Source organism: Populus nigra, chromosome 1 (assembly GCF_951802175.1).
Source record: "Populus nigra chromosome 1, ddPopNigr1.1, whole genome shotgun sequence".
In the NCBI taxonomy this organism is placed as follows: domain Eukaryota; kingdom Viridiplantae; phylum Streptophyta; class Magnoliopsida; order Malpighiales; family Salicaceae; genus Populus; species Populus nigra.
In genome coordinates, this window is record NC_084852.1 from 40650429 (window position 1) to 40668667 (window position 18239).

An 18239-nucleotide genomic window follows, 5' to 3' on the forward strand; every position below is an offset into this window, starting at 1 on the left:
TGTTTGAACACTTTGCAACAATCAGCATCGCAGAAACATCTCACCAACATCAATAAAAAAAGAAAGAAGAAAAGATCAGGGAGAGAATTGCTTAACTAGTAAAAAGTTATCAATAATGGCTTCTTCTAGGATGTTCATGATCATTGCCATTGTTGCAGTCTTTCTTCCTTCAATTTTGGCAACAGAACATGTGGTTGGTGACAAGACAGGTTGGAGACCAGGCTTTGATTATAAAACCTGGGCTCAGGGAAAAACATTTTACGTGGGAGACACCCTTGGTAACTCAACTCCCTCTAAACAAATTGCACGCGTATATTTACTACTACTGCCTTAAATAGTAACTCGGCAATTTTATTTATTTATTTTTGTTTTGATAATTTGATTTCTTGGTGCAGTTTTCAAGTATACAGCAGGAGCACACAATGTGTTGAGAGTTAACGGAACTGGATTCCAAGAGTGCAAGGCAGCTGATGATATCGTGCCCTTGACTACAGGAAATGATGTGATTCCACTCTCAACTCCTGGAAATAAATGGTACATTTGTGGTGTGGCCAAACACTGTGAGTCTGGGAACCAGAAAGTTTCCATAACAGTGTTGCCTCAATTCGGATCTCCTGCAACATCACCTTCTCCCAGCCCAACTGGTACCTCGCCATCCGGAGCAGCAGGCGACATTGCTTCTAGTTCTAGATACCATGGGTTGATTGTGGCCATTGTAGGGATTTTTGGGATGATCATGTTCTGATTTTCATAATGATGTTATCCAAGGATTATTATTCTTTTCTAGTCTTTTATTATTTGTATTCGTTTTTGAGATGTTGGTTTGTAAGCTAATTTTATTTCAATCACAAACAAGTCATTTGTGCTCATACTCCTTGACATTACCCTTAAAATGGCTTTAGAAACAGAAGTTGAAATCAAAATACAAAATTCTTAATTTCCATACCCTTCAATTCTTGCCCCATTGCTTGGCAAGGACCCATTTAGACACTTTGTGTTGGAAATTTGTATGAGAAATTAATCACAAATCATTTTTATTTTTCCTACTCAAAGAATTTTTAGTTTTTCTAGATTTATTTCTTGATTTATAATAATTTATCAAAGGTTAATAATGGTAATGATTAATTCTTATTAATTCTTTAATATTTTAACTTCTAAAACTCACTAGAAAAAAAAATAAAGAAAAAGATATATTGCAATCATCTTAGTTCCACAAGTGAGAAATAATAAAAACTTAAAAAACAAATAATTTATTATTAACGATAACAAAAATTTCATTCATTTAAAATACTTCAACAAATAAATATTAATTTTTTAATTTTAATTTAAGCACTATTATTTTTTATTATTAGTATATATGCTAGGACTTTAATCTTGTATATATTACAAGTTTGAATATATACTTAGTATGCATGCATGTATTTTTTTAATATATTTATGTAAAAATCATGTTTGTCTTGAATTTTATTTTACATATTTATAGATTTAAGATTGTAGGCACTCTTCACTTACCTTAAACAATCTTTTATGTTTTGTATATTTTTATTATGATAAAGTAAACATTATTGCCTACTAGTTTAATATAAAACAACATATTTTAACAACAATCTTAAGATTTTATTTTTATATTATACTTTGTTTGGTTTATCTTAAAGAAAAAAATAAATATAAATTAATTATAATTTTTTTTTTAGCACCGTTAAAATTTGAATTATAATTTCATTTTCTTTTAAGTTGCTATATTCTCCATATAAAAGCTTTCTTCCAAATGTCGCACCAGAAACAACCGAGACTTTAGCTACCGGGAAAGAATGGTATATTTGCAGTGTACGCAAGCAATCACTGCGAACTGAAGAAGCCCGCCACAACTGTTCTTCCTCAAAATGAGACAGCCGTTCTTCCTTCCCAAGGACGAGGCACCAGCAGGTCCAGCACCTTCACCTTCTCAGGCTAAAACAGTAGCTGGTGGAAGGACTGCTTCTAAACTGTATGCATGTATGGTAGTGGCATTTAGCTTCCTCGCAAGGATCATGACATTCAAATGAAGAAAACGGTGAAATTCCTTGCATCTGTTTCAGCTTGACAGGCGATCCTTTTTACTCGTTATTTATGCACATTTTAGCATTGCATCCATTGAGATGAGTGAAGTTTAATCCTTGTAGTTCAAGGTGGTTAGCTAAAGATTTGACAAAGGCAGCCTGAGCTTTACGTGAGAAACTGAGAAGCTGAGCCAAAACATGAATGTCAAAGTTTGAACATGAGTAGTTGATTAAAATCTGGTTTGACTCATCATCAATCTCACTTGAGAATTGAGAAGTGAAAACAACTAGAGTTCAACCAAAGAATTACATTACCCTTCAGCTTACATGATGCGTACTACTAAGCTAAGCTAAGTTGAGTTGAGAAGGAAGTTCCAATTACCATCAAGATTTAAGCAAAAGCAACTCTTCATGTCCCACATGACGCGTATAGCATATAGTGCATAGGCTATAAAGTTTACAAAACAATAACCAAATACAAAACTATCTGCGGTGGTTGGGACTGACAGCAAGGCACCTTAACTTAAAGCAAGAGTCTTGACTTAAACTGAATGTGAACATGTCACCTTCATCTGTTAAAATAGTCACTTTCCAGCTTAAAGCATAATAGTCACCCAATCAAAAAAGAAAAAGATACAATAAATAAATAAATCCAAATGACTCCGAATTGGGAAAAAAATCCCAGTCATTTCAACCTACATGAAGAAATTGACCAATTAAACTATGAAACAATTTCATTTGTTTGATCCAAAGGATGTTTGTCATTGCGATCATGTGGAAATAAGGCTGCTCTTTGTATAGTTATTGCATTTGGGAACCATTTCAAAATGTCCCTACACCTCGCACCTGTCATCTAAAACCCAGTAAGAAACAACTTCTTTTGCATTTCTTACCTAAAGGAAAACTCCTCCCTGTTGAGTAAATCAAAAGATCTTGTCAAAAGGGGAGGCAAGAATAACATGCTTGCAACATACAATAACCATGATGCAGAAGTGTAATTTTAACTATTCGGAAAAAGCTTGATCAAATTTGTTCTTTATTCAGAGCCCAGTTTCTTATAAAAGAAACTTGGAATCTTAGAACCATGTGAATAGAGATGGCAACTGTGAATGAAAGAAACTTCTATCATCCCTTTTTTGATAGTGACTTGAGGAGCGTTGATTACCTCAATGGTTATCTAGAAATTTGCTAACAGGCTCACTCAAAATGTAAATGTCATTATGCCCATCAACATTCAATTTTATGCATGAAATTCTCAATAGATCCAAAAGGCAGTATAAAAGGCATCATCAATCAGGAAATAAAAGCCACAAATTGACCTATGCCATATGACCAAGACATGAACTCCTAATAATTATCACATTTCACATCACAGGAACGTATCATCTGGGTATGTCAAATAAATTAATCACCAACTTATTCAAGCATTCCATAATTCCAGTCCCAAACCCTTGTAACTCATCCAATAATTTTTTGCTGCTAAAATTAGCTTAAGAAGCCAACAAGCAAGCATCCAAAGCAAGAGAAAGAATCCAAAAGAAAAAAAAAAAATAAACCCTCCACACCCAGAAACGAATTCAAGGAATGCCAATTTTGCAGACAAACATATGCTGCATAAAGAATGGAATTGCTTGCTGACAAGACTTGTAGATGAAAAGGGAGAACTTTGTTCCCTCCAATTTAAAGACTTGAAAATCAATATCTGCACCAGTTCTTTATGTGTTCCAGTTGCAGTAAACTCAATTATATAAGGTTACACACAGAGGAAAGTGAGAGAAGTTCATTCCCTTAACCACTCCCAACAGGAACAATTAAAAAGCCAAAAAAGAGAGAAGAAGAGCATAACCCTTTCCCTTTTCTCCACATCCTATACAATCCAATTGATCCAAATTTCCCTTATCTAATATTAAAAAAAATTAAAACATTAAAGCAAAAGTAAATAAAGCAAAAGAACCAAAAAAAAAAAGGACCCGCACCAGTGTTTGTGGCAATCAAAATGAATCTTTATATTATCCTTCAGTGAGTTGTGACCTTAGATCTCTTCTTTGCCTCGCTGTAAAGCACCACACCCATGATTGTAACTGCGAATCCAGCCATTCCCATCGCAGTCACCGGATTCCTAAAGATCAAGATCGAAACGGCAGCAGCCACGGCAGCCTTAGCATTGCCTAATACTTGAAGAGTCAGGGCACTTGTGTGCTTGGTCACCAAAAAATTCGTCAAATTCACCAAATAAGCCACAGTTGAATTCCCAATCAACAAGAACACAATATACGGATCCCCTCTGGCTTTCTCAATCGTAATTGAAGCCACATTCCCTTCTATGTAAAGAGTAAATGGTAACAAAATCAAAGCAGCCATTGGTGCCATATAAAGTAACAAATTCATAGAATGTAACTTCTCAGCTTCTGATGTTAACAAAATCCCTTGAACCACGGATTTTAAAGCACGTCCAGCAGTTGAACCAACACAGACCAAGAACCCAAATAAATGAAACAAAGGCTCACTATTACTGGCCAAAACAATCCCAAAAACCACAGGCAAAAGTGCACAATAAACCTCAGCAGATTCTTTCTTGCAAGTTATCAAGAAGGCAAAAATAGCAGTAAAAAAAGGTGTGGTTGCCCCAATAGCTTGATTAAAAGACACAGGCAAGTACCTCAATGAAGTATTACCACAAACCACAGAGAAACAAAAGATAGCACTCAAAGCGAAGATCTTCATAAACTGCTTTCTTGATGAAATATGCTGCAATGGTACTATTTGAAGAAATTTTATAGCCACATAGCTATAACAAGCACAAGAAATCATGTGCAGCATTGTTAAAAATATCGGGTACCGGTAGCCATGAAAACTTAACAAGTACTTGTTAAGTAACAAGACTCCAATGTTGGACAAGTACCATGATGCAATAATCCCAGCTGTTAAAATAGTCGGAGAAAAATACGATCCAACGGAAGAATATGCATTGTTTCTTACATCACCAGGTGGGGTTGCAGGTATGTCAAGAGCTTGGTCATTGGTGGTGGTTGACACGGTGGTGCCATCCATTATTCTTGGGTTGCTCATTCTCCTTGTTGCCCATGTTTGTGCCTCCACCATCCTCCTAGGCTTCAAGGGCAAAATGGGTTTTCACCAAAACCTTCTCTTCCTAAGAATACGCGACTCTGCTTAGAGAGAGAAGCAGAAAGTTAGGAGCTTGAAATGTGTATGAGATCTGTAAGAGTGAGATGAGGATGATGATATTTTCTTTGTTTTTTTTTTTTTTTAATTCTAGTATAGTGACGTGTTGATGTGTGGATCTAGATAAACGGTGGAGATTCAGATTTGGGGGCGGAGATGAAGCACGGGCCTTTGGATTAAGGGAGAGATAGTGGGAAGAGAATAGAACATCATTAGATTCCTCGTGAGTAGAGGTTAATGTAAAAAGTCAGACTGTCGGTAATGGATACGTGACTGTGGACTGACTCCATTTCACCGTGTTTACCATCTTGGGTTGGGTTACTTTTATGGAAAAAAAGAGGAGAAAAAACAAAGGCTTTTACGGGAAGGAAAAAACAAAGGTTGTGTAAAACATAATTATGCACCCGTGCGGGGGTTAAGGTTATTTCGTGATTTTTTTTAAATTCTTTTTTTGTTTTTAAATCATTTTAGTATATTAATATGAAAAATTATTTTAAAAAATAAAATAAAAATATTATTTTCCTATATTTTTAAATAAAAAATATTTAAAAAATAATTACCATTGTATTCGTGTAAATGTGTCTTTTTCGACCATGCAAGTCCCTATCTATGCTTGTTAAACAAACAAATCTTGAGTGGATGCGGCTTTGTTGCCATTAGAAAGCCTGCCTATTTTAGAATGACAAGATTACGCTTCACCTGTTTTTGAAAAATCAAAACAACTACTATTTCTCAATTTTGCGTACTAAATGTTTTTAATATCTCTGTTATGCACATGAAAATCTCATATTAGATTATATAAAGTTTTAAAATAACTATTTCTTGAGTACTGGACCATTCATAAATCATGAAATGGAACGTGAACAAGAGAGAGAGACAGAGAGGGAGGGAGGGAGAGAGATATAGAAAAGAGTAGTCATGGAAGAGTTACAGGCCTGGTAATTACCTGAACTTCAGTCCAGCGTCTGAGCAGGGACTTGGTCAAGAATTGCTTGCAAGTGATTAATTCAGAGGATAAGACCAAACCCTCCCTGGTTTGGAAAGGAAAACTAATGCTAAAAGACGAATTAGAGACTGGGAAAGATTTCTAAAAGCTGTGGAAAATAGTTATCAAGGGGATTGAACTTCTGGATTGTGCAGAAAAACCTCATGCTGATAGAATGGAAGGGCTAATTTATTTGCCCTACAAGGTTCTCTCTTAGACGAGTAACAATAGCCAGCCTCTGTATTTATAGAGGGATTAACTAGCAGATCGACTCTTGAAACAAACTTCTCCCTGTAGATTGGATTTAAGCACCGTACGTCTTAGAATCCTAGAAGGGAAGGAGTATTGCTTGATTTAATCACTTGCCAAGCATGTTACTATTATGCACAAAGTACATTTTGATTTAGTAGCTACCCTGCCATCAAGCCTTATCTATCAAGGTCCCCTTCATAATTCCATCTTATCACGTAACTTGCAGATATCTTTTCGCTCTCCCTTCTCTCCAAGGAATATACCCTGGAACATCTAACAACCACTAATATTAGTAAAATAATCCCAGAAAAAATAAAGAAAAAACCTACCGTAAAATTAGGGTGTTTTAAAAAATAATATTGCTCAAATAATATTAATAATTTTTTTTTGACAAAATAATATATATGTTGTGTTTGAGAAATCAGATATTTTAAGTTGTTATTAGTGAAAACTAGAATGCCAAAAAAGATTATTAAATGAGTCCGCACAAATTTGAATGAGGAATGAGTAGAGATGAAAGAGATAAAAAAGAAGTTAAAGATTTTCAAGGCACACCAAAACATTAACTACAATACCATAAATACCATCGCAGAACTTTCGATCAGATGAATCCATTAACACAAAAAATACATAACAAACAGTGACTGGAATGAGCCACACGAACTGCTCAAATGCAAGTGAGCCACCTGCTGCATGTGGCTCATTGCGGTTACCATTAGTGTCCGTACTCAGTATCATTTGATTTGTCTCCTTGAAATATTTTTTTATAGTAATTATGGTGTTATAATTCGAGTTTCGGTGTGCTTTCATGATCTCTTTTTCTCTCTCTATTATCTCTCCTCAATATAATTACTTGTTTGTCTTTGGACAAAGAGTGTGACCCACTCTGATTACGGTTAGTGACTTTTCTTGGTATCATTGAATTTATCTCGTTGAGATCTTTTTGATGATACCAATGGTGTTATAATCGGAACTTTGATGTGCTTTTGAAGTTCCTTTCTTTCTTTCTTTCTCTTTTTTCTCTCTCCCCTCTCCTCATTGTAATTGCTCACTTATCTTTAGACATAGAGTGTGGTCCACTCTAATCATCATTGATAATCTTTTTAATATTGTTGAATTTATCTTATTAAGATTTTTTTTATAATACCTGTGATGTGATAATTAAAGCTTCAATATGCATTAAAGGTCCCTTTCTTTTCTTTTTCTTTTTTTTTCTCACCTCATCATAATTTGTACAAGCTTATTTAATAATTTCTTTGATATTTCATATTTTCTAATAATGACAACTTGAAATGTTATGTTTTTCAATCGTGTTATGTAGTAAACTGTGTTATTACGTCAATTTTTTTAAAACGTATTATTACTTTGTTATTTATGTTAAATAATGTTAATTTTCAAAAAAATCATAAAATTGAATATGTTTCAAAAAAATCATAAAATTGAATGTCTATTAGTTTTAGTCAAACTCCATTATTTGTCTTATTTTCAGTTCATTCATTTTAAAAAAATATTTTATAAAACAAATATTTTACTTGAAAATCTCTTTTTTTACCGCTTAGGTATTTTTTTATTGAGAAAAAAAACATTATTTTATGAAAGAACAAAAATGTCTTGTTGTCCAAGACAACAGGAGTTGCCACAACCTAGTTTGTCAAAGGTGTTAAGAAAAAACCCTGAGGGGTAGCTCAACTGATCAAGCATTGAGTTTGCTCCCCAATGGTTACGAATTCGAGTCCCATCAAGGTCACTGGAGGCTTACATGGTTATTAACTTCAGGGTCTGTTAGATTAATCGAGGTGTATGTAAACTGACCCGGACACCCACGTTTATATAAAAAATAGTGTTAAGAAACATTAATAGTTGCTCAAATAATTTTGAAAGATATTAAGCATCATGTTTCTTTCCTCCTCTAGTTTTTCATTTTTCATTATAAGGTTTTATTTTTTTAATAATGATAATATATTTTATTGACTAAATAATTAATTGTATCTACAGATAGCAATATTGATAATTGTCAAGTATTGAGTTGAAGGAACTTCCCCAACTGGGGCATAGAATATTTTTATTCTTTATGAAACTTAATGTGAAAAAAATCCTCTAAATTTATAAAAATATAATTCTTGTCATAATCTAATTTTTAAATAAATAATAAAAAATAAACAAATAAAAAAATATATTTGAGGATGGAGTTAAGACAACACAAATTCAAAGTTCATAAATGAAATTATCAAATTTGAGAGTTAATTGATCAAAAATTGAAGAGTTAATAAGTTTGAGAATTTAATTAAAATTTGGATTAATTTAATTAATAAAATTAGGATTTTAATTGAAAAATTAATAAATTTATGGACTTAATTAAACTTTAATTTAATTAATTAAAGAAATAAGAGGTTTAATTGAAGAAATATCAAAGTTTGAAGCTGATTCAAGGCAAAGTTACAGGAAATTAAAGTCAGAGAATCAAATTGAATAATTTAGAAACTGTAAATGGTATTATAACTCAGGGATTCAATTGAAATTAATCCAGGGGCAAAATTAGAAATTGATTATTACTGATTAGGATACCAATTGTTAAATTTAAAACGTTTAGGGGCCAAGGTGAAGATAGTCATTCCCAAGGACATAAACGGCGCCGTTTTGAAGCACTGTTCATTATCCCTTTCGTTTCACGCGGAGAAAGCCGATTCAACAGGGAAATCTACAGCAAATTCGATCCAATCATGGACCACGTCTCCTGCCCACGATCCCGTCTCCGAATCCACTACAGTCCTGCAAGTGCAGGACTGTTAACGATCACTGACACTCTCTGGCCTTAGAGAAAAAAAAAAGGGAGAGCACGAACGGAAACAGGAAAAAAACATAGGGGGGAGAACACTGGAAATAGGGAGAGACTGACTAAAAAGACAAAGGAGAAGAGAGCAAAAGCCAGCGTTGCCTTCGTCCCCAGAACGCAAGCAAAGTGAACAAGGGAAAACAGAGAAACTGCAAGCATTGATCAACCTGGCACCACTCCGAACCATCAGAAGCAGAGGAAGAAACCCAAAATAACAGCAGAAAAAGAAGACTAACCCAGAGTCAGAATCAACTGCAGCCATCTTCATCGTCTCCGGAAGCAGGTATGCCCGTTCTCATCTCAGTCTGCATTCTTTGAAATTGAAATGTTACATGAACACTTGCGAAGGTGATAATTTAATTACATTCGACTTCACGCGTGTCTATTGTTTGCCCAGCTGTCACTGGCTTCGCCAGTGACCGGGCCGGGTTGGCTGGGCTTAATCCGGCCCACATGAACTAAGACAGACCCAACAAAATAAAATAAAATAAAAAATATGCATGCTTTAAAAGTAAATTTATTTTGTTGGTTTATTCACTAACGCTAGAGTCAGAAATAAAAAAAATATATACTAATTTAAATTTATTTATTTTTGGCTACGTAATATTTACCAATGCCAGAGTTGGAAGTAATCGTAGTTGAATATTCACTGACGTCAGCGTCAGAAATATTACAAGCAAACCATTATAGCATTCACTAACAAACTTTTAGTAATTTAAGACAAACTAGTAATGCAGCCTGACATAAACAGGACGTTTAAGGGGTGATTATATCTTTTCTTTTACGTAACCAGTCCCGTACCATAGAATCTTTGTTGACTAGTTAGAGTTCCTAGTGACCATAATATTAGGTGGTGACTCCTTAAATAAAACCATTCCCCGTCAAAGAATAAGATGCTAGAAATCTATTTTTTTTCATTTTCATTTTATTTCATTTAATTTTTTAAAGCTCTCGCGATGTTAGGAGTGACAATTCTCAAATGGTTAATGTTACTATTTGTGTACATTGGATTTTATCCTTATATTATAGCAAATATATAAGTATTTATAGATTGATCACATGACAAATAATATTATACTTTTTTTATAATTTGGAAGCTTGATACTTTCATAAATAAGACTAGTTAAATATAAATATACTAACACTTCAAAATTACATTTGCACAATTTCAATTCAAAATCTTGAAGTGTGTCGTGGGGGCGCGAGCCGGCGCGACGACGTCTAGCGACGATGGAGGCTCTCTTGTCGCGCCTCCTGTGTGAGGTGTTGTGTGTTGGGAAGGGTTTTTGGATTTAATTATAAAATTATGATTAATTTTTAGGAGTCGCCACTGGTCTGCGAGAGTCTGAGTAAGGGAGTGGTTGTGCAGGGGGAAGACGCATTACCCCCAGTGCATCCTACCTAAGGTAAGCTGCATTGTTATTTGATTGTTTTTTCTAAGTCGGGTTTCTATTCGTTAGTCTTTTCTAAGGCTTAAGGCAGATCTCTCTTCATGAGAGAGTCTCTACCTTATCGGGTTAAATCCTAACCGTTCTATAGTCTGAATTTTAGCATCGTATTTTTACACATTGTATCTTTAATACTTGAGGGTGTACTTTATCGTGTAATTTTACACCTCACAAATATTAAAGTCTACATCTGAATCCTAAAAAAAATTAGAAAAAGATTTTTGACATGTTGGCCAAATTCTAATGGATAACCATAAACTGGTTACGATATCCATTTTTTATTTTTTTAAAACACGAAAAGATGCAATTTTTGTTTTTTTTAATGAAAAATATGCTTGGAAAAATTTTAGGATTTGGCCGTATGCAATAAAATATTTTTTTCTTTTTGAAAATGTTTTGAATTTTTTTTTTGAAATATTTCAGAGAAAATCGGGTATTTTAATACCAGATTTGTATTTTAGAGTATAAATATACAACCCAATATTATGCAAAATTGGTAGAAAAACATTTGAGAAAATCACAATTTTTTTGAAATAATTTATTTATTTAATTTTTATTTTTTTGGGGGCTGGACCAGACCCGACTCGACTGTTTGGGCTAGGCCTGAACTGGTCCAGCCCAAGGTCCATTGGAACAGTATACGTGAATTATAATTCGTGTCTACTGTTCACTTACGAATAGTGGAACTTTTTTAGAAAAGACAAAGAATCAGGGGAACGGTAGCAGACCACCTGGCGTGGCGGCGATGGCTGGCTGGGGGATGATGACCTGAAGCCGGCGGTGGAGTTGGCTGCCTGAGTTGGCTGGAGCGGCTGCAACTGGAAGAGGAAGAAAAAGAAATCTGCAGAGAGGAGAGGAAGGAGAAAGTCGTGATTGTTGTTACTGAAAGAACGTGTTTAGGTGGCGGCTTATTGTGAAAATGATGGTTTTCATATCGCTGATGGTGGTGGTGGTTACTCAAGGAGGAGCTGGAGGAATAAATGGTGACGGTGTTGGTTTCCTGTGGCGGAGGAAGAAAGAAGAAGAAGCAGAAGAAGAAAATCTGCAGCGGGGAGAGGGAGGAAAGTTGGTTTTTTGGCTTACTTTGGACCCTATTTTATCCTCCCCCATGCCATGAAATCCACCTCTATTTATAGGCAATGAAAGAGGGAAATCTTTTCTACATAAGGGAAAAATTTTAGCCCTTGATTCTGTTGGGAAGGATCCCAATCGTTGGCTCAAAGTAGGCATGGTGCACTGTCAAATCTGCAGAAAAAGCTGCTTGAGTTGGCATGTTTAGGCTGGCACCAGCGTCGATGGGTTGTCATTCAGACTAAAATATTCACATGGAGCTGTAGAGGAACTGCAGAGGATCATTTTTGTGCAAGTTTGATTAAATTTTCTGGACGTTAGGTGCATTAAATGCACCTGCAAAGTAGGTAACCAGACCAGATTTTTTTAGAAAACATGAAGAAGATAATGAACAGTGCTGAGTTCTGTTTTTTTATCAAAGTTCATTTCAGCCCTCCCTCTTTAAATGTGATTTAATTATACCCCTAATTGACCCTAAAATTTCAATTTTCTTGCAATTTGGCCCTTAATTTCAATCAATTAACTTGGAAAAAAAAATAAATTTGGTCTCTTAAAATTCCAATCTTCTCAATTAAGTCCAAATTAGGCTCTCAAACTTAATTTTTCACCAATCAAGCCCCAAATAAAATTAATTTGACCCATTTAAAGTAATTAAGTCTTTGCACTTAGTTAAATCCTTTAATTGGACCCAAATTAATTCTTAAACATAATTAAAATTTAATTTGGCCCATGATTAAATCAAATTGGCCTATTAAAGATTTAATTATGTCGTTGGACTTAATTTTTATGCAAATTCGTCCAATAATCATTTAATTTGACCTTGAATTTGCATTTTTTTTCTCTATTTTTGGGCATATAGGGGTCCAATTAGGTCTTGAATTGCCTCAAAAAATTGCAACTTGATTTCTTGATTTGCTTTCTCCACGCTGCCATCCTTTATTTTATTTTTATGATTTTATTTTGAAAAAAAATGAAATTTAGGAATAACCCAGAATTGGGTTATGACAAAGTGAATGAAATTTTCTTTTACCATAAAAACTAGTCCTGGGAGACATCCAACTAATATCCGTGCAAGCAATTCTCTTGCACTTTATTAGTTGAGGGAAAATGTTATGTCCATAACACTTACTAGATCAGTAACTCGTGTATTGTTGTGGGTTATATCATTTTTTTCCAGTGCAAAACCAAAATGTCTAGATATTGTTAATGTGTTTTCTAGTATGATTTATATATATATATATATATATATATATATATATATATATATATATAATTAATTCTAAATATGATGTACATTGGACGATACCTTTTTAAGTATTGAGACACTGGTATAATGCATGATACTGTTTTTGAAATACTTAGATAATGAAATATTAGATTGACTCGTACTAACTTGAGATAACCTACTAAATCTACGATAAGAGTTATAAGACCATGATAATCATATAAAAAATAAATAACAAAAAAATATCAAGTTCAATTCTTAATCAACAAAATATTGAATGATGAAATTAAAAAAAATTAATTTTTTTAAAAAGAAAATAAACCCTACATGCACACTCGTGAAAATCAAGGAAATGAAAGAGAAGAGAGGAAGGAAGATTGTGTTGTTAGAGCCAAAATAGACCTCTTACATGAACACACATTGCCTTGGATGGAAGAGGACGCTGAGATGAATAAAGGAAGGCCACCAATGAATGTCCATCGCCGTCGCATGCGTCGCCTATACGAGGTAGACCTTCTCACAAATGCCAGCCACTCTCATCATTTTCTTTCAATTCAATCCCTAAACACTAATTTTATTTTCAAATTTGGTCCTTAAAATTTTAATTGCTCTAAATCAATGAAATCAAAATATATTTTGTCAAATCAAGTATCAACTGAGCGTCATAATTTTTCGTTGACATCACGAGGAGCCAACATAAAGTCAATTGACAAACTGTCAAGTCCAATCCCAAATAAATCCAATTTAAAAAGATAATTGAAGGGCAAAGAAAACCAACAAAAAAAAAAAACACAACACTAGTATAAAGCCACGATAAATATGTGTCTTGATATAAAGAAACTTCCCTAAATGTTTTAGTTTCTTTTGTAATTTTACATCACTCAATCAAAAATCACAGTCGTGTTGGAAACCCATCAAATTTCATTCATAAAAAAAAAACCCCAGTAATTTACTAAAATAAACCAACTATAACTAAAAGGTGTCTTACAAGTCACAGAGTCCCAACGACTTGCTATTTGATAGAAGTGTATATAGCAGGTCAACCTAACCACTTTACCATTTCCATTATTTATCAACTCCCGATTAACAATTTTTTTTTAAAAAATAAATAAACGACAGCGTATCCTCAATATACGTAGAGGGAATTCTCCTCTAACAGTTTCTCTTCCTCCCAGCCCGAGCCAGGTTGGCAACAAACACCTGCGAAGACAAGAAGAAAAATCAACATAACAGTCAAAATCCAGAAACCCAAAAAAAGGAAAGAGCATCATTTTGCATTAAAGGTTTAATAGGTTAAGTCAGATTAATTTTAGTTATTGTTTTGGATTGTTTTTTTAATTTTTTTTTAATATTGAATTTATTAAGAATTTAGTGTTAATTACTGACAAAATTATTAATGAATTATAAATAAATATTAAATATTAAACTTAAAATAAATGACTTTTATCGACAAAAATACAATTGATTATTCCATCGAATAAGCCCAATCATTAATAGAACACAATCTCTGCTCCCTACCCTCCCCTCTCCCTCTCCCATAACTCAAAATTCCTTCGTTTTTATGAACAAGACAAGTTAAAGATAATTTCACGTTTGATGGGAGCAAGTAAGACTCGTGATTCATGAATTAAAATCATTAGATTTGTTTTTTGTTATCTATATCAACCATGTGATTCTGATCGACAATTGTCCATATCCCACGTTTTAATTGTGTTTTAATATTATTTTTACCGTAGTCACCAAACATTATGTATTAGAAATCATACATGAAGAGATGGCATAATCATGTGTTTTTTTTTTTTAATTTTCTAAGAGCTTTTATCTAATTTTTAATATATTCTAGATTTTAGGGTTTCCATGTTGTAGGATGCATATTACATTTAACAATTTTGTTTTATACATTAACTATGCAATTTGATTATCAATGTAACCCCGTAAAAAAAAAAAACAGATTAGATTTTCAACATTTTCGAATACTGAATTTAATTTTGATCCGAAGACGTCTATGTTTACAATGCTAATTTTGATGGGGAAACTTCCATTTTCTAATTCACTCACATCCTATCTTTTAAGATTTGTCAAGCGAATTACTTCAAGATTTTCACTGGATTATTGAACTTTAATGACTCCACTATTATATTGATTAATTTCGATACAATAAATATTATCATAAACAAGGTGCCCTAAGAGATTTCCGAAAGCAAATCAAAATTCACTTGACAAATTATGTAGTGTTTTTCGTTTTCAGGGTTGTTTGGTGTTCTTAGTGAGGATGCAATTGTGAGTTCTTAGGGACAACTATGGTTTTGATTGTCTGTTCATGGAATTTATTTGAAATTGAGCATTTTGGATTGTGTGTTTTTGTGCAATGTGATTGTACCCCAGATTCATTTCCATGTAGCAATATATATTTTTGAGCTAAATTTGTTTTTTCTTGTTTTTTTAGTGTTTAAACTAAGGGTATACTCTCTGGTTTTGTTGTGGGCTGATAAGAGACGAATGAAAATGTGTGTTCTATTGTTATGGTTAAGGTTGCGTATTGATTTAGGTTATTATTACTTAAGTATATAATTGTAATGTAATCTCCATTCTCTCTGCGGGGAATGTGGCAAGTCTCAATTAGAAACCTCGAGCAAATATTAGGGTATGGGTGTTCATAAGCAAGAATTTATATGTTTCTTTTTTTTAATTATTAACCATGCGGGCGATAAGAATGTGGCTTTTGAGATAGTATTGTTTGATACATAATCATGTTACAAGATTTATGACTTCACTTGCAAGAATCCCATCCAACTTGAAGGTGTGGCTAATGGGTTGTCTAAATACAATCAATTGATTTACATCTTGAATTAATTGATTTGTATTTACAGGTTTTAAGATTTTTGGATAGAGCGCTAAGACTTTCTTAAAATATAGAATATAATGATAATATATTTTTTTTATTTATCAAATTTGTTTAGACGAGAAAAAAAAAGTTAGTAGAGATAAAGAAAAACATGAGTGAAGTTGGTTTTTTTTATCCGTGCTTCAGCAGACAATGCTGCCCCTCTCGTGATGCAAGAGTGTTGACTGTGAGCAAATTAATATTCATGATATGTTTTGGTTTTTACATGACTAATTGATTTTGATTTATTTTTTATCAAATTTTTATTATTTTATTTTTTTTTTAAATTCAAACCATATTATTGTTAGTTTATCAAGTTTAACAACACTTCTAACCAAATTTCCATAATCTTGATATTTCTTTTAGTGTTTTTTTTTAAAATGATCTGGTCCATTTCAAAACGCGGGTCAATGAAATAGTATCTTTTACGGGCAAAAAATTCGATGTCGTGGACTTGAAAGCCTGTAAGAGCGTGTTTGGCAGTGTGGTTGCGGCTGCTTTTCAAATAACTTTTCGTGCCAAAATGCATGCCAACGATGTTTTTTTATTTTTTAAAAATTATTTTTAACATCAGCACATCAAAACGATCCAAAATGTACAAACTATATTAAATTTTAGCAAAAAAAAATAAAAAATTTTCAAATTTTTTGGGAACGCGGCCGCAGCCGCGTTCCCAAACGGTCCCTAAATCATAACCATTCGAATGCTTGTAGACGAGTGGACGAGAGGGGGCAAGTCCCAATTTAAACCTTACTCAATTACGTTAGACAAGAAAAAAAGGGTAAAACTACATAGTACGTAGTACATGCTTGATTCTTCTGTTTGAAAATTAGCTTAAACCGACTCTCGAAATCCGTAAACAACTTTTTTAGCAGCTGCTCCTATTACATATTTCTTGTGTAGAACACTCTTTTGAGAGAGACAACATATTGGAGAGAGATTAGTACTGCTAGGCGGTAGCACCACCGATTCCAGGGAGAGAAATGGAGAGGTTGGTGCTGGTATTACTATGAGAAGCAGCTTCCACAAGCTTTCTTGAACGCTGGCGTCCTCTGTGTATGTGCCTGTCACAGTACTTTTGATCTGGAAGAACCTCTTTGCTACACCTCCACTTCTTTCCATCCGTTCTCCTACATCTCCCTGGCTCATGTTCCGTTCCTTTCTTATATTCCAAATATAATGGGTTACACTTACACCCCATAACTAGACCCCCCACGAGAAAAAAAAAACCAAAATCAAATCTCTTTTAAGGATTAAGAAAAATAATTTACTTGTAAATTAGTCAATGATCAAGTATTTATGAAAAAAGACAAGTATTTAGCATCCATTTTGTAGTAATTTGGTAAGAGATAGTCATCAAAAGAAAAAAAGCGTGAGATTAATTTACGAGGGACTTACAGCTAGGGTAGAGCTGGTACAAGCTTGAACTGAGACCACCAAGGGAAGCAGTAACACTTTTCCATATAGGTAAAACAAGATGGTAAGGTACAGGAAATCCAGCTTGGATATACTTGTAGATAAGAGACTGAAGTTCTAGCTCATGCAGTTGAAGAATAGTGAACCCATAAGGTTTTTTGCAGCCAGTTATTGGTCTTTGACTAGAACCACCACGTCCAAGCTCAAATCCTAGCCCAATTGAAGTTGACCGAGACCTACCATTGCGCCTATTTCCCTCCATGTTCCAACCGTTTAGCAGTCCAGTCCCTAGAAATTAAAAATAAAGAAAAAGAGTGAAACAATGATTGTTAATTAGACTTGTTTAATTGAAAAGGAGAGAAATGGGAAAAACAAGAGAGCAAGTGCAAACTAGAGTTCGAAAGACAGGCAATCTTGGAAGGTGGGGCTTGAGATTTCATTTCTTGCGTATGGGCATCAAGATGGTCAAAAAGAACTGAACAGAACAGACTGAGTCGCACTGAGTGAAAGAAAGATCCTATAATGAAATGTTCTCAGCAAGTTGCAGCAATAATAGATCTCAAAGTCAGAAATTAACAGTAGTGATAAAAGGTAAATGTTAAATTGCCTACCGGCTACCTTCTCTTCACTGTCACGAAGTATTTCCCTTTCATTTTACAGCTGTAAAAATCTGTGCTCTGAATAAAGACAAGTAATGTAGCAGCCACAGTAATGACAAACGTACAAGCTTGTCTTTAATGCCCACCTATTTAAGAGAGAGAGAGAGTGAAGGGAGACAGAAAGTCCGCTGACATGTCATGTTTTGTCAGAAAACAACACGTTTGTCAGACGGTGACAAATAGTAGAGTGGAGGACATATATGAACATTTCACAGACAGATGACAAGGAGGCTCTTGTTGGCTA

The 18239-nt window shown here is 33.9% G+C and overlaps 3 protein-coding genes and 1 long non-coding RNA gene across 5 annotated transcripts; 1 reads left to right on the top strand and 3 right to left on the bottom strand.

The window, feature by feature from the left end:
* Positions 1-7: 7 nt before the first annotated feature.
* LOC133687897 (blue copper protein 1a-like) lies at positions 8-792 on the top strand. Its single transcript, XM_062107238.1, has 2 exons — positions 8-278; positions 396-792. Exons 1-2 carry the CDS (start codon positions 116-118, stop codon positions 743-745), a joined length of 513 nt encoding a protein of 170 aa, XP_061963222.1. The 5' UTR covers positions 8-115; the 3' UTR covers positions 746-792.
* Positions 793-2399: 1607 nt separating this feature from the next.
* LOC133676939 (probable sugar phosphate/phosphate translocator At1g12500) lies at positions 2400-6578 on the bottom strand. 2 transcript variants are annotated; one of them, XM_062098755.1, is made up of 2 exons: positions 4016-5424; positions 2400-2950 (listed from the first exon to the last, which is right to left on the bottom strand). In XM_062098755.1, the coding sequence occupies exon 1, from the start codon at positions 5139-5141 to the stop codon at positions 4056-4058; it is 1086 nt and encodes a 361-aa protein (XP_061954739.1). In that variant the 5' UTR covers positions 5142-5424; the 3' UTR covers positions 2400-2950; positions 4016-4055. The 2 variants fall into 2 exon arrangements, with proteins under 2 accessions (XP_061954739.1, XP_061954747.1); XM_062098763.1 differs by lacking the exon at positions 2400-2950 and adding an exon at positions 6169-6578 and having other exon boundaries at positions 3684-5206.
* Positions 6579-8966: 2388 nt separating this feature from the next.
* On the bottom strand, positions 8967-9635 carry LOC133689607 (uncharacterized). Its single transcript, XR_009841325.1, has 2 exons — positions 9529-9635; positions 8967-9459 (listed from the first exon to the last, which is right to left on the bottom strand). It is a non-coding gene; the product is annotated as an uncharacterized LOC133689607 (long non-coding RNA).
* Positions 9636-16654: 7019 nt separating this feature from the next.
* On the bottom strand, positions 16655-17893 carry LOC133701299 (growth-regulating factor 10-like). Its single transcript, XM_062125171.1, has 3 exons — positions 17728-17893; positions 17319-17624; positions 16655-17123 (listed from the first exon to the last, which is right to left on the bottom strand). Exons 1-3 carry the CDS (start codon positions 17774-17776, stop codon positions 16870-16872), a joined length of 609 nt encoding a protein of 202 aa, XP_061981155.1. The 5' UTR covers positions 17777-17893; the 3' UTR covers positions 16655-16869.
* Positions 17894-18239: the final 346 nt, after the last annotated feature.